At 34.6% G+C, this 16,304-nt stretch overlaps 1 protein-coding gene across 8 annotated transcripts in view; it reads left to right on the plus strand.

Annotated features, from left to right (window-relative positions):
* slmapa (sarcolemma associated protein a) overlaps positions 1-16,304 on the plus strand; it is a 132,971-nt gene that overhangs the window by 67,193 nt on the left and 49,474 nt on the right. For 5 of the 8 annotated variants that reach the window (XM_039770804.1, XM_039770805.1, XM_039770803.1 and 2 more), the window contains exons 7-11: positions 1,294-1,365; positions 1,475-1,615; positions 4,285-4,422; positions 7,708-7,876; positions 8,138-8,188. In XM_039770804.1, the coding sequence (XP_039626738.1) occupies positions 1,294-1,365; positions 1,475-1,615; positions 4,285-4,422; positions 7,708-7,876; positions 8,138-8,188 (571 nt within the window). The remainder of the gene's footprint in view (positions 1-1,293; positions 1,366-1,474; positions 1,616-4,284; positions 4,423-7,707; positions 7,877-8,137; positions 8,189-16,304) is intronic. The other 3 variants (XM_039770806.1, XM_039770812.1, XM_039770808.1) reach the window with 1 other exon arrangement.

A 16,304-nucleotide genomic window follows, 5' to 3' on the forward strand; every position in this document is an offset into this window, starting at 1 on the left:
TGTGCTGTACCAGTACATGCTCCCTGACCTGACTTGCTGTTCACAAATTACAAAAATTGCAAATTAACAGTACAACACGAAATACAATGCAATAATAAAATAATCAATTGTTAATGCTGGAAAAAAGAATATGGAAAGTATATATATATTTCCTGTTTTAACTGTTAATGAAAGTTACATTAGGCTTCAGTGGGCTTTAAGTTTAAGTGGAGGCAAAGATGGTGTTTTTGAAAGAGTTGTCTATGTGAAACTTGCATGTTCTTTCTATGTTTGTGTGTTGACCTACAGGTGTTCTGGTTTCAGTTCATTGAATGTTATGAATTTCCTTAAAGTATTCTATTGCATGATCTTTAAGATCACTCCCTTAAGTGTATTTCAGAGGTAGGTTGAATGTTGGTGAATTCTGTGATGTCTTGTAAGGAGCCATTGGTACTATAGAATGTGATGTACTGTGTGGCCACATTGAGAGGTTTTGCATAGAACAGTGGGGGACCCACTGTAGCTGCAGGTTTTTGTACCCACCAGCTTCTGTTTATAATTGGCCCCTGGGCTAATTAAATGAGCTGTTATTTTCCAGATTTTGTGTTTTGGGAACAATATAGAAATTAGAAAACTAAGTTTGGTAAAATATTTACCTGGTGTTCTAATTGTTTAATTAATCCATTATTTTCTAATTAGTGGGTCTAACGCTAAAGTAGTTGCAGTCTTTCGTGATTCAGTGTTGTTTGCCTGGGTGTCGTCTCTGCTCATTTTTAATTGTTATTATTAAGATAAAATGAAGGGAGCAAACTGCACAGACAGATGGTAAAATATAATGAAACCAACAAAAGTGAGTTAAGCATTTAAATCTGTACCAAAACCTAAATATTTTTAAATGTCTTATAGATGTAAAATTAATGCCTCTGTGCTTGCTTAATGTAGAATAAGAGAAAAAATACCAGGTAATTAATTGAGATCAGTGTTAATCAGTTATTGTCACTGATTATGAATCTGGTTAAAGCAAAAACCTGAAGCCACAGTGGGCCCCCAGGACCAACTTTGAGAACCCCTGGCATAGAATATACACAATTTTACAGTATAGTGAATTCAGAATGAAGTGTGTCTTATTGTGCATCCCCTGTAGTACTGAAGTATTTGGGATACAAATACACATAACAAGCTTTTCCATTCTTCTTTTTTTGTCTATATATATGTATGTTTTTTGATCTTCAGAAGTACTGTGTTGAACTCCATGATACATTTTTATTACATAAAATTAATGGTATGTTCTATTTTTTCAAACTACACAAACAGGCCTTAATAGATGAAGACAGGCTGCTTTCAAGATTAGAGGTGATGGGAAACCAGTTGCAGGCCTATTCAAAAGTATGTTGTGTATTTTATTATTTTAAAAAAATATTGTTGCTTTTCATATGTTACTGATGAGAGGTTTTTGCACACACATTTTTTTTATTCTCTGTGACTGTTTTGATAGAACCAAACTGAAGATGGTATTAGGAAAGAGCTGGTAGCCTTACAAGAAGACAAACACAACTATGAGACAACAGCCAAAGAGTCCCTGAGGCGGGTTCTTCAGGAAAAAATTGAGGTTGTCCGAAAACTGTCCGAGGTGGAGGTAAAACATTTCATTGTATTTTGTTTGTGTTCTGCAAAGAAGGCATAAAAAAAAATGTATAAATTATTTACAGACGTAGGCAATAGTTTGTGAAAGGGCCATCTTGGACGTTTTAATGAATGTGATGTAGCAACGGTTTGGCACAAATTTAAGAATATTGTTTGAAGAGGTTAAAATAATGTCCACAATTTAAAAAAAAAAAACAATAATTTCATGTTGTAAGTCACATTCTAGTCCTAATATTATTGCTGGAACTTTTTTTTTAAATGTGCTTTTCGTCAGATTGTTTTTGCAGTCACAAAAAAAATAATTTTCCTCTGTGGCTATTTTTGTTTAAACATCATTAACTTTTTAAAATTAATACAGGATATAAAATAGAGGGTGGAGTGCCCTCTCAGGGTTGGGGGAGAGATCCTGCCCCAAGTGGAGGAGTTCAAGTATCTCGGGGTCTTGTTCACGAGTGAGGGAAGAATGGAGCGTGAGATCGACAGGCGGATCGGTGCGGCATCCGCAGGGATGTGGGCTCTGCGTCGGTCTATCGTGGTGAAAAAGGAGCTGAGCCGTAAGGCAAAGCTCTTAATTTACCAGTCGATCTACGCTCCTACCCTCACCTATGGTCATGAGCTATGGGTAAGTGACCGAAAGAACGAGATCGAGAATACAAGTGGCTGAAATGAGTTTCCTCCGCAGGGTGTCTGGGCTTTCCCTTAAAGACAGGGTGAGAAGCTCAGTCATCCGGGAGGGGCTCAGAGTAGAGCCGCTGCTCCTCCGCATCGAGAGTCAGATGAGGTGGCTCGGGCATCTGATCAGGATGCCTCCTGGACGCCTCCCTGGTGAGGTGTTCGGGCACGCCCAACCGGGAGGAGGCCCTGGGGAAGACACAGGACACGCTGGAGGGACTATGTCTCCCGGCTGGCCTGGGAACGCCTTGGGATTCTCCCGGAAGAGCTGGAAGAAGTGGCCGGGGAGAGGGAAGTCTGGGCCTCTCTGCTTAAGCTGCTGCCCCCACGACCCGACCTGGGATAAGCGGAAGAGGATGGATGGATCTGTCTTGTTGTCCATTTATTCCTGAACCTGGTTAAACCCAGTTGAGAGGTGCAGGGAGGGAAACACCATATTCTAGCAGATTTTGAAATATGGCAGTCCATATCTGGGCACACTCGCTTTCACAAGAGTACCAAGCCAATCTGGAATGTAATGGGTTGATCTCTGGGATAAATTGGGATATGAGAGTATCTGGAGAAAATCTTAAGGGTATAGATGAATTTGTAAACTCAACAAATGGAGTCATTTAACTGGGATTCAGATTCAGTTTCACGGATCTTTAACCCAGCAATGCTGCTATCTGTTCCAGTATATTGCCAATTTTAATGTTTGTCTTTTTAAGTTTATGTGCAGCTTGTTTAGTAATTTTGGGCTCTGTTTTTGTGTTGTCTTGTGTCTGCATGGGTCTTACATAGATTGCCAGTGGTGTCCATTTTGGATTAGTTGAGGTCTTTCAACTTGCCTTTAATTGGTGAGTGTGGATATATGTATTAAAGTATCCTTGTTTAGAGGTGAGCCCCCACTCCAGGGTTGGTACCTGCCTTTGCCCAGATCAGGTGGTTGAGGCTCCAGGATTCATGAGGTTTCAAAAATGAATGGAATTATATGCACTGTATATGTATTTAATATTTATTTAACCAAAGGTTGTTTCAGTTTGCCCATAATAAAATCCTAATCTTCATATGTAATTTTTCTAATTTGAAATACTTAGTCCAAAATTAATGTTGCAGTTCCATTTATTTCTATATTTTTAAGTTTGCACAAAATGAATACATATACTGTTCTTGTTTATTGTATGAAAAAGTCATATTACTGTTTACCTATGTTAATATTTAAGAAATTATTTCAGTAACATTTCTGTTTCATCATGTATTGAAATATCAAAATGGACGAAGAATGTAGAACAATTAAATATGTATTTTTTAAACAATGATATTCTCTTATCCTGAAATTACTCTTATTTTCCATTATCTAGTTCATGGCAATTTCAGATGTTAGAAATATCCAAAGTTTGTATTTCTTATAGAAATAAATATATGCTTAATAAATTATTAAGAATACTTATTCTATTTTTGATAGAAATCTATTTGTAAAATCATAAAACACATAGTAAGTACATAATTATTTTTTTCTGTTATAGTACACTTATGTCATTGAAACGTTTAGTATCATACTTTAGCTTGAAATGTCTTCATGTAAATATGGGTGAAATAAATTTTTCTTTACTGATACCTCCTGAAGTTGTAGTAAAATACTTCTTAAAATACAAATATCAATTATGTAAATACTGCTCAGTGGCACCATCTGGTGTATATTCAGAATCCTTGTGTGGAGAAAATAATTTTCTTTCTTTTAGATATTTTTACACTTGAACGAATTAATTTATATAATGCAGGTCATGATACCAGTAGATGAGATATTTTTGAAACCTTGATCTGACACCTTAGGTATAACTTGCTTGGTTACTGTATTTGAAATGTGTAAATCTTTTATTTAAAGGCTGAATATTTCCAGTAATTTAAATTTTGATGCATGTACTTCTTGTGAAAAGGTTTCTTTTTATATGTACTTTAAATTATCAAATAAAATATCTTAATGATGCTGATATCCTTTTTTTTTAACAGAGAAGCTTGAGCAACACTGAGGATGAATGTACGCATCTGAAAGAAATGAACGAGCGAACACAAGAAGAGCTCAAAGAGCTGGCTAACAAATATAATGGAGCTGTAAATGAAATCAAAGATCTTACAGATAAGTTAAAAGTATGTTTTTCCATGAATGCAGAAATATTTAAAAGTAGTTTTACAGAGCTGATTTGGTGTTTTTTGAAAGAGACATGATGCAGTAATTAACTGTTGAATAGAAAGCTGTAAGGAGAAGGTCATAGGTTTCTTTATAAGAAGTGCTTGTGAGTGGGCACTAAGACTTTGTAAATTTATAGTTAAGAGTTGCTAGCCTAATTTTTGCTGTTTTTTCCTCAACTCCATTCCATATCTGTGATGTCTATGCTAGCTGTCACTCTTGAAATGATGAAGGTAGTTTAGCTACATTTAAAATAGAGCTATGTCATTGCGTTAAAAGAGTTGAAAGTTGTTCCTATACTGTCTTTCTGTGAGGAATTCCACAGTGCAATTGCTACCGTAAATAAGGTCCACGTAAAATATTTAATTTTACTAAATTGTAGGCTTCTTAAAATGTTGATGTTTTTGTTTTTTAATTGTTTTAAGATTACAGAGTTTTCTGTAGTTTCAACATTCAAAAAAAAAAAAAAGAGAGAGAAGGCACAGTTCATGGAATTTGCTTTATTACTATTAAGGTTGTAATGTTGTACATGTCTGATGATATAAGAATTAGAATGTATCAAAAGTTAAACTAAAAATATGCAAATATTTTCATTAACAATTCATATTTTCCTCGATCTTTTGCTTACAGCTTATTACAGGTGTTGACCACTTCAGTTTTCTACTGCATGATTGTGTCTTTAATCATGACATTGTTTCAGTTTCGTTTAACTATTTACAATTAAAATAAAACGATTGTCTTCCATTTCTAACAAGAGGCATGTGATTGATATTACACTTTGAATTTCCGTAACGATGCTTTTCGAGTTCTGTTTTCATCACCATGGAGTGAATATCTTTCACAACATGCCATTTTGCACTATTGTTTGCAGGTGAACATTTTAAAATCTCACTTTCTAAAGTAAACCCTTGATTTTGTGGACATTGCTTTTGTAGACTTTGGAAAGCAGTGAAAAAAATATTCCTACGCCATTTTTGTCAAGTGTAATTTGTTATGCTCTAATCCTAGTCAATGAAACATAGTCCATTAAGTCACAAATTAATGCCCAAAAAATGGAAGCATTTCCAGCAGTTGGGAGATTGGTACACTTTGGTTTCCACATATAGAAGCCTTAATTTAAGTATTGGGTCTGCATCTTTAGCTGTAAAGGCAAGGCAGTGACATAAAAGTGCTCAAGTACATTGCATTTTCTTGTACATTTTTAGTACACTTTGGCATCATCATAACCCTTGTATTTAGGTCACTGACATATTATGCTAGTTTGTTTTGTACTGTTTAGATAATACATTTGTATAGATGCATATTATAACATTGAGTCTGTCAGGCAGCTTGGAAAGAGAGTGGAATAAAGTCCATTCTTTTAATCATGCAGTCACATTGAATAAAATTTAAATAGTGACCTTTCTAACTTGCGAGTTGATTTATATGCCTATAATGAATAATTTAGGTTTTATAGAAACACATCCCCAAATAAAATGAAGGCTTTCTGTAGTGTGTGTAACCCTTGGCTTTTCTATCAGTTCCTCAGTTGATATAGCAAAGAAGTGTATATAAAGTATACTGTGTGTGTCTGTTTGTACGTCTATATTCTATACATTTTTAAACATGTTTCCCTCTAGCAGTTATACTTCTAAATCGCCAATTCTTTTATTTATATGTTGTGTTTGTGTTGATTAAATTCATGATTTTTAATTTGGCCTTCATTGAAGATTTGTAAAGCATAGTTCAAAACTGTTGAACTCAGTTCTAGGTGACAAGCAGTGGTAGGATTTTTTTTTTAATAGCTTCAGGCAATTATAAATCACGAGGCAGTCCTTCCTAGTAATGAAATGTCATCTAATTAAATGACAAATTACTGTGCCTGTTCTGCCACATCAGATATGTTTTCTTTAGACATCATTAGAGTGGTTTGTGGGTCAGAACAGATTGCTACTAAGTCATTTAAATTTTCTTTTTTTATTTATTAAAAAAGAAACTTTACGATGAATGCATACAGGTGGACAAGGGATCAAATTAACTTCTGACTTCCTTCTTACTTGTGCCTTGGTAATTGATAGAAAAGAATATACAGAAATCTGTTTAGGATTAAAACTAAAAGAAGTAATTAATTGTTCTTGGAGTGAAGTAAAATTAAGCAAAAGCATGATTTTTTTTCTAATTAAGAAAATTGACTGAAATGAAAAACTGCAGCCATCCAGGAACTGACAATGACAGGGAATTTTTAGTTTCCGAATCTAGTTGAGAACAGGCTATTCAGCCCAACAAAGCTCCTGAGGCACCTAAGGAAGTGTTAACCTCCATCCATCCTCTAAGACTGCCTTTTCCTGAATGAGGCCCTGGTGATGCTTGAGCCTATTTCAGCAAGCATAGGGCAGCCATAATGCAGGAACAATCCCTGAAATGGGCAGCAATCCATCGCAGGATGAACACACACACACACACACATGTATATAGCAAGGGTCAATATAACATCGCCAGTTCGCCTAACCTGCATGTCTTTGGGCTTTAGGTGGATACCCATGTGGAAATGAACAGGCAAACCCTACGCAGAGAGGACTAGGACCTCAAATCCTGGCCTCTTTGTTGTGAGGCAGCAGAGCTACCACTGGGCAACCCTAGCCAAGGAAATGCATCTGAAAATGGATACTCTTTTAGGATTGTGCCATAGAAAATGCTCTGACTTGTGTCATTAGTGTATGATATTGTAGCACGACAGTCACTCAAGATAGGTTCTCTCAGACAGTTACAAGCTCTGATTGGGGGAATTAATAGGATCAGACTTCCCATGAGTTGTAAAATTGTAGGGCTCACTAACAATTGCTGTGCAATAGTTCATTTATTCCTATAACTGAAGGCATAGACTTTTCTAACCCTTCTGACAGAGAGTCCATAATTTAAAAGCCCAAATTAATATCACAAGAACGGTTTTTACCCCAGGTAGTATGTAACATGATAACGTGGTGTTACTTGAGTAAGTTGACTGTGCTGCAATAACTCCTGAGTTGTAAGACGTTATACGATTGTGCCTACAATGCTGCACATATTTCATATATATGTTCTTGGATTCCTTTCTCTTTTTGATTATTAGTAGCACATTTTTAACATTGTTCACATTTTGTACATCTGAGTTGCAGTTTAAATTAATATGATTTGCTGTCTTTTCACCCTGTTTTCTTTTAACAAAAGTATTTTGTAAGATTGTCAGATTGTATTCTCTATGGTAAACTTGTGACATATCTGATCAGCAAGCAGAGGGCAGGCAAGAGGAGATCCAACAGAAAGGACTGTCAGAAAAGAAAGAGCTACAGCACAAAATTGAGGAAATGGAGGAAAAAGAGCAAGCACTACAGGCCCGTATTGAAGCCTTACAAGCAGATAATGACTTCACCAATGAAAGGTTGACTGCATTACAAGGTATGTACCATGTATGACAACTTATATGGCATATTTTATTTATTTCATTGTATGTAATTTGTATGTTGTGCTAGTGCAGTACATACATTGACCATTTAGTTAGATGTGGGCTGAGGAGGCATCAAAAAGCCAAGACAAAAATTGGAAATAGTGATTTTGGTAGTGCTTGATATGGAAATGGATTATAAACTCTGTATTTATAGTTTTTTTTTTTTTTATATATTTTTAAGCAGTAAAATAATTTTGATTTTCTTTTTACAGTACGTTTAGAGCAACTTCAAGAGAAAAATATAAAGGAGCACAACAGTTTAGGTGAGTGCAGGGCTATAGAAACAGGCATACTACTGTATTCTGTATTTTAACGCCGAAACAGATTTTTATTTAATTTTATTTTTTTCCTAAAAAGTACCCAGAAAGTAAGAAAATACATTTATTATTGCCAAAGATGGAAAGTTTGATTTATAGGCAACCTTTAGATTGTCCTGTGCTCCTCATAAATTAGTTATTGAATTTTTACTTTTAAGAAGCAAAACTCTCCTAATATTTTTAGCATATTTGGGAAAGGATACTGGGATGTATGTTTTTTCGTTTGTGATAAATATTAATAGTTCCATAAATATTATTAAATACCAGTCATTGTCTGGCTTAAACCATCATATTCTAGCTCTCCTCAAAGTGTTTCTTTGAATAAAATCTAATTTTGTTTTGTGTTTTTTTTTTTTCATACATATAAATTGTAATAAAAATAAAGGTAGAGCTTTTATAAAATTTGTTTTTATTTACATATCTTTAATTTTGACACTCTTGCCATTATTTATATACTTTAAAACTTATTTTTGACCATATAAGCTTCTGACTTAATGATTTTGAGTGCAGCATGTGGGCTACAATTAGGAAGTGCTTGGATTAGATTTTCCATGTAAGCTGTGGTATTTCCTGTCATTGGTATGCAGAGAAAAATGTTGATATCGACTATTGCATCACCTTTAGAGTGGATTCGTTTTGGTTTCTATAAAATAGAAAAAGCCCTAATAGTGAAAAGTGAATCTGCTCACAGTATTATAAACCATTTCTGTAATGTGGACCTTGGTTTACTTACAAAAAGCTTCACAGACCTTCCACTGTATTTAATCTTTAAAGCGATGGCTACCAAAATGCTGCGGTATTGGTTAAAATATTTTGTTTTTAGCATTTATTTTCTTGTGCTGGTTCTTTATAATCACTGTGACAAAATGGAAAGTAACTTTTTTTGTAAATAATTTCTGTAACCAAAATCCGTAATTGTTCCACATTTTTTACAGATTGCATTGTAAACTGTGTAACTGAAGATAGACAGACCATTACAATGCTTAAAGGGTCAGGTCTCTCTTTTAGAGAAATTGCAAAAAAAAAAAAAAGGCCATATTGTCTACCAGTTAGAAGTTTTAAAACACCCCCATTTTTCCAGTTTTTATTGAAATTCAACCAGTTTCTAGAGAATAACCTGGCATGGTACAAAGGTAAACTGCCAGACTTTTTTTTATTTAAAAAAAAAAACAAAAAACTTTCTGCTACCAAACTAAAATATTATAATTTTCAGATTTTTACAATAAGTCATTTTTCAGGGAACAAGTAATGGGTTAATAACGTAAGTCTTTCTGCAACAGTGGAAGTTAATTAACCCTTGAAAGTTGCAAACAGTTCCTACAGTCCCATCTTTTGTTGATAACTTACAAACTCCTTGTCTGTGTTGCGACACCCTCTAAAGACTTATCCATCCATCCATTGTCCAACCCGCTATATCCTAACACAGGGTCTCGGGGCTCTAAAGCATTATTTGGACAATATTGCCCTGAACATTGTTATTGTAATAGAGAGAAAGGAAGATGGATAAACTTTTGACCGGTATTGTATGTATTCATTTGAATACATGTATGTTATGAAGAGACTATTAATGTATTTTGTTTATAATACACAATTTCTAATAAATGTAATATTTTTGTCACTATCTGGTACTTTTATCAAACAAACAAAATTTTGTTCTAATCACCGATCGAAACTCCATGTTATTGAACTACCTGGAGGAAAATCCATACTATGTTTATCTGCATCCTTTCACATTTTTTCTTTCAAGAATTTTTACCCTCTTTTTCTTTTGTTCTCTTAGCTTTGTTATACCACTTTTTTTTTTTTTTTTTATCAGATAAAGAAGTGAGATCGAGGCTAAATTTAAATTACCCACTTTATGTCCACAAAAGTAAGTTGTTTATGGGAATGCAAAAAAGCATAGGGGATTTTGTTTGTGGCATTGTGCATATGGAGACCAGCCAGACCATATAACTCTTATTTCTTGTGGACTGTTTGTTTGTATTTGCTCTCAGTTGCCAAGATTAGCCACTACATAAAATATAAATCTGGTCATAGAAAGTAATTTGCCTTGCCAGATTGGATGGCTTGTATAAGACACAGTAAAACTCCATAAAAGAGTTTGCATTTTTAAAGGAATTGACGACTGTATCTCCTTGGATAGAAATATCTTCTTGAGGTTTATAGGGCATTGCCAAAACATTTAGGCTATTACTGAAGTTGATGAATATAAATGTGGCCAAGTTGGACGGTGTGCAGAAAAATCATGAGGTGTCTGATGTAATGTGAGACTTTCCATTCAAATCTAAATACTCAACTTAAAAGCATATTTGAATTTGATATTCTTTCATGAATGTAACACCTAACTTTAACTTATATAGTAACGAGTTTTGTATGTGGCAAGCATTTCACTTTGTTTATTGTAGAAATCTTGTAAATCTGAGGTCAGTTTACTTTCATTTCAAAGCATTGCAAGTCGTCTTGTTTTTTTTTTTTTTTGGTCAGTTACAGATTACATACTTGACACTGTTGGAAGAGAAACTACTTTGAGGTGATCACCATTTCAAGCAGTTTTTAAGTGTGGTTTGGGCTGTCTTCAATGTAGTGTTTGTACTTTGTTATGTCTAGTGACATTAATTGGTGAATTATGCCAAGCATTACTTATATTTATATTTTATATCAGATGTGAACTATTTTTTTGTTCTTTTTAATCAGATTAAAGAACTTTTTTAATTAATCAGTCTGATTTTGTCATGTATAATTTAACTGAGAAGCATAGTGAGCAACTTCAGTCCATATTTTAAATGCAGGCCTATTTACTAACTGTGTGGAGTTTATATGGTCAACTTATGTTTGTAGTGTTGTTTTTTTTTTCCTCCAAGTAATAACATTTTTCCAGCTGCAGACTAAAAACTTACAAGTTAGGTTAATTTCCTATTCTAAATTGGTACTGTGTTGTATGATAATGGGTGAATGTGCAAATGTGGTTTGTGATGGAATGAACCCAGAGTTGGTCCCTGATGTGTGCTCAGCCCTGACGGCATAGTCACCAGTTTCATGAAACCCTGAACTGAGCAAGGCCTGATTGGATTACAGTATGTGACTTTGTATTACAGCAATAAATTAAAGTAAAATTATATGTTTTTGACTTTTAAGGAGGGTAGAACAATCTATTTTTTTTCATGTAAGCAGTTTTGTGTGTGCTTGTTAGCAGCAAGGTTTTTGTTTTCATCAAACTCCAAATCCTAGTAAATTAAATTGCATGGTGTATTATAATGTGACAATAAAGGATAGTTTGCCGTTTGCAACATCTGCAAAAATATTTTGGCTGGTTTGATAGAACACTTCAACACACAAATTATGTGTGAGTGTTGTTAAGCTGATGGCTCTGCTAATAATATTGGTTTTTTTCCTTTACATTTACACTTTTAAAGGGAAGATTTCTGTGGGAAAATTATATAATATGAACAATTTTCGACATCCATAAACGTTTATCCACCAGCAAATTATGTGAAAAAGAAAATGTAAGTAACACCACAGATGTGGTTAATGTTTAGGAAGTTCTGAGAATCAAGTCACTTCTGAGACCATTTAATCTGTTTTCCACCAAAACAAAATCCAAATTAAGTGCAAACAGTCTTAACAGAAGTGTTTTCCATTTTAATTATGTTTCTAAGGTTTTGGCAGAAATACATGTAAGTTATTTACATTAGGTTTTATTAAGGGCAGACATTTCTTTTTTGGTGTCTGTTGCCTGGTAGTGTTTACTATTGTCATCCAGAGGTACTTTGTGTCCTACTCAAATCAAGATTACCTATTTGTCCCATTATACGAAATTGTGTCTGATTCCAAAATGTGTGTGTGTCTGTGTATGTAAAATATAATTCGTTCAAATTAAACTCTATTCTGCTCTTGAAGCATTAATTATTGCCGGCAACATCAGTTCATATACTTTCATTTAAATTTATGACATTAGACAAAGATGATTTTTCTTACTTTATCGGTTGTCAGTTGTTGTTGTGACAGTCTCTGTATTTAATTGAAATGACTCAATAAAAACAATTATGAAGACGGTACTGGGCACAATGTTTTGTTATACAATGGCCTTATGCTTCCATAAAGGTGTAACCATACTTGTCACTGAAGTGAATATTTGTTGGTTTAAGCTAAATCTAAATAAATAAAAACCTTCTTCTAGTGAAAGGATTATGACTTTACCAAATAACAAGTTTGTAAAAATTTTTTTGGTTTTTAATCTCCACAATGTATATTTGAATATTTTCCTTTTATTTCTACATGGAAAATTTGCAAATATGAGTGTAGCAGATAAGCCATCAAATATTTATTTTAATACAATTTCAGTTTCTTCCTGCAGTTAACAAAATAGGATATTTTCAACTGTTCCTGATGTGTAAATGAAACCAGTTATAATGAGTATTTTTCTGTTTTTATGATTATAAACTGCATGATATTACCACTCTTTTAAACCAAGAAATGGTTTTGTTAAAAAATAAATAAATCGAGAATACAAGTAGCCCAAGACTAACTTGAAGGGGTGTTTCACACCAAATGTTTCAGTCATATTACTGTTTTGCATTGGCTCAAGGACTTTCTAATGTATCATTTACCACTCAAAATTGACGCAGCTTATTATGTCGGAAGGCTCTAATATGGACGGTATCTCCGGCCATCACCTCAATGCAACCTTTGTGCTATTTATTCTAGCTTCTATGGAAATACCTTTATTCCTTTGAGCTGGGTTGGGAAGAAGAAGATTCATTAGAGAAGAAAAATTAAGCAGTAAAGCTAGTTTGTACTATCCCATGTAACTGATCAATCTTAACTATATTCTAACCTTTTATAAAGTTATTCAAACACTGTATAAAAATAATACATGAACTAACTTTGTAGTCATAAAGATGACTCGTAGGATTGTCAAAAAAGACCTCATTCTAAGCTATGCTCAGAGGGAGTAGAGGTAGCAGGAATGCACAAGAATGATTTTGCAGACAGAGAAAGATGTTTTAATCATCACACTCTGAAGGAAAAGTGGTGTAGTTTATCACATCATGTGCTATATCATGCCAAAATAAAAAAATAACGGACTAAAACATGTAACAAGCTAATTACTGATATACTCCAAAACACAAGTTACCTAACATTAGTTAGAGATGGTTCACTATTCACTCTATACACTATACACTCTGGAGACGATCAGTCAGTGCCGTACATTTGTTGAGCAGCCAGCTCATGAGCACTGCCGGCCCCGGCAGAACTGCAGCACTATTTGTCTCTGGGATTCAGCCACTGCACTAGACAAGCCTGCAATCATCAGCGTTTACCTCTGTGTGTTTGCATGCAGCCAGTTCAAGTGCAGTTGGCTTGGTCGAAAACCTTGATATACACATTATAGTACAAACATAAACGTTAACGCATGACACTAACCTTACTCGCTAAAACTTACCTCTCAAAAAACAGCGGCATCACAGCTCCAGGATGCTTGCATTTCAGATGCTCATTCATCGCGGTGGTGTTGCCGTGAAAAAAAAAAACTCTGCTTTGCATAATCTGCATTCAACTTTTTTTTTTCTTTTTCATTGAAGTGCTCCCACACTTTAGAAAGTTTCTGTCTCAAATTTTTTCCATCTCCTTCCTACTCCTCTATCCTATGCGTTTATTTTCCTCTACATTATTTTTCTCCTCAGACGTTCTTCTTCGTTGGTAGGACTGTGTGCAGTCTTGACAAACATTAACAAATGATACTGCCCCCAGATGTTCATGTAGTGCATTGCAGTTACAAAAACCATGGTGGTTCTTTGTGACTGGAGCCTCTATTGAAGGTTCTGTTTATGATGCGTCGACAATAAAAAATCTGCATTGACGATTTTTTGTAGTCGACGTCGTCGATTACGTTGACTAATCTTTGCTACCCTACAACAGGTGGGATGCAACTAAGTTTTCTTTCTTGCTGATTAACACAATCCTCTTCTTTTATACCTCATTTGCGGAAAGCAAAATAGCAGTAAGGCCAGTATGAACTTTCAAAGTTGAGATTTGTTCTGTCACTGCCCGGTGATCTGGTTTCTGGGAGTCATTTTACATGTTAATGGGATTTTAGTTAGTTGAGAATTCCTAACATTAAATCTATGGAATCTATAAAAATAAACACTATATTTTCATTTTCAAAGATGTGATCCTGACTGATGAGTATTTGATTTGGCATTGACACATTGTGTAATGTAAGTTAACATCTTATTTTCCTCCTTAGTAGCTTCTGTACACTGTAGTCACAAAGAAAGTGATAAGTGTTTTAGGGACCCTGATTATATAATAAAATCCAAAAGATTTAATTCCTATCTGTCACCGTTTATATTTGCTTTTATAATTTATCCTCTTCCATTATTCTGCTCATGCTTGATTTCTGTCCAAATTCTCCTGACTCTAGGGCATCTGCTGTTGCACCCAGTTTAGTGCCATCAGTAAAGCTTCTTAGGTAAAATTTTTTCTAGATCATTTGTGTAAATCATTAAGGAGGACTGGCTCTACCAGTGATCCTTTGCTCCTTTTCGTATTGATTAATGCAGGAAAATGCTTCTCTCCATAATCCTTTGCCTTTTTTATGTTTGATCCTATTTTCCATCCATTTAGACATTCCACCTTGAACTTTGTTGCTTCATCATAGAATCCAAACTTGTTAGTGAAACACAATCTTTCCTCTTTAAACTTAATATACCTGTGCATGATGTGTTTCTCAGTCTTTTTTTTTTTTGCTTCCTTTAATTTACCAGTGATGTTAAATGTATTGGCCTATATTTACTAGCATTGCTGTGATAAGCCGTTTTATATAATGGGACAAAGATTCTTGGCAAATAGTTTTTGGAGTTTGCCAGCTGTCCTGTAACATCGCAAAAATGTGTTATTGGTTTAGTTATACAAGCATTAGTTTTCTTAACCACTCTAGGACAAGGTCCTGGCACGTTCAGTGTTTTAGTTTCAGTAGTACAGTACTTTTCCTCCTGCTATGGTTAAATCAATAATTACAGGGTACCCCCTTAATAATGCCTACATCTACTAGGAGTATATTAACCTCCTCACACAAAAAACTACAGAGGAATCTCAAATAACAAATGTTCTAAATTCATTTCAGAATATTTCAATTCACATTTACTGTTCTGTATGCCATTCCTACTTTTAGAGTGTTCTTATACTATTTTCTCTGTGGTTGATGTCTTTGGAAAGCGTGCATCACTTACCTTGCACTCATGTCTGACTGTGACTTACCTGCCTCTAAATCTTTGGTCTGAAGTCTCAATCTGTGCAGGCTATCCCTCTAAAGGACATTGTGATGAGTTTCTCTTCTCATCTGCTATAGTGCAGGCTAGCTAACTGATCTTCAAGTTTAGTGACCCATTATTGGAGGTGATGCATTATCTGGCATTTCTTGCACATGTATACCTCCTGGAAGCAAACTTCCAAAAAGTACAACAAATAACATTGTTCTGTTCTCATTGTCAAATTAGTTGGTTGAAACTGTTTAACTCTTTTTGAACAAACAATTTAAATATTTAAAGTAAAGTGATTTCAGGTAGCTGTGTCACACCTGTTGGCCTCAAGGATCTGCATCAACATGTTAATAATACAAAGTCGTATGTTTTGCTGTTTACCTTGTTGCCACTCATATATTTTTAAGCCGCCTCTGTGACTCCAACTGCAGTGAAATTATTTTCAAGCGCTTCTAGGACTTCATTTGCTTTGTTTACTACCTCCCGTTCTTGTTGCTCTAGCTACTTGTACATGGCATTAGTGCTCTTTTCTAGCACAAACACCGCTACCCACATCTATTTGATTAAATGTTCTTCCCTTGTTAGAACATGCAGTTGGCCTTGCTTTCTACCTTGCACAAATGCTTTATTGCTTAAATGTGCAGGAAATAAAATTATGTAGCATTCTTTTTGTACTTCTTTCTGTTTATTTTGGGCTTTATTTATTTATTTAGGTTGAGTGATTAGGATGGTGATAAAGTACTTAACCTTTTTCTTTGCTGTGGGCCTCTGCCTCTTCCTGCATCACCATTTTTTGAACA

This window comes from Polypterus senegalus, chromosome 12 (assembly GCF_016835505.1).
Source record: "Polypterus senegalus isolate Bchr_013 chromosome 12, ASM1683550v1, whole genome shotgun sequence".
Taxonomy (NCBI): domain Eukaryota; kingdom Metazoa; phylum Chordata; class Cladistia; order Polypteriformes; family Polypteridae; genus Polypterus; species Polypterus senegalus.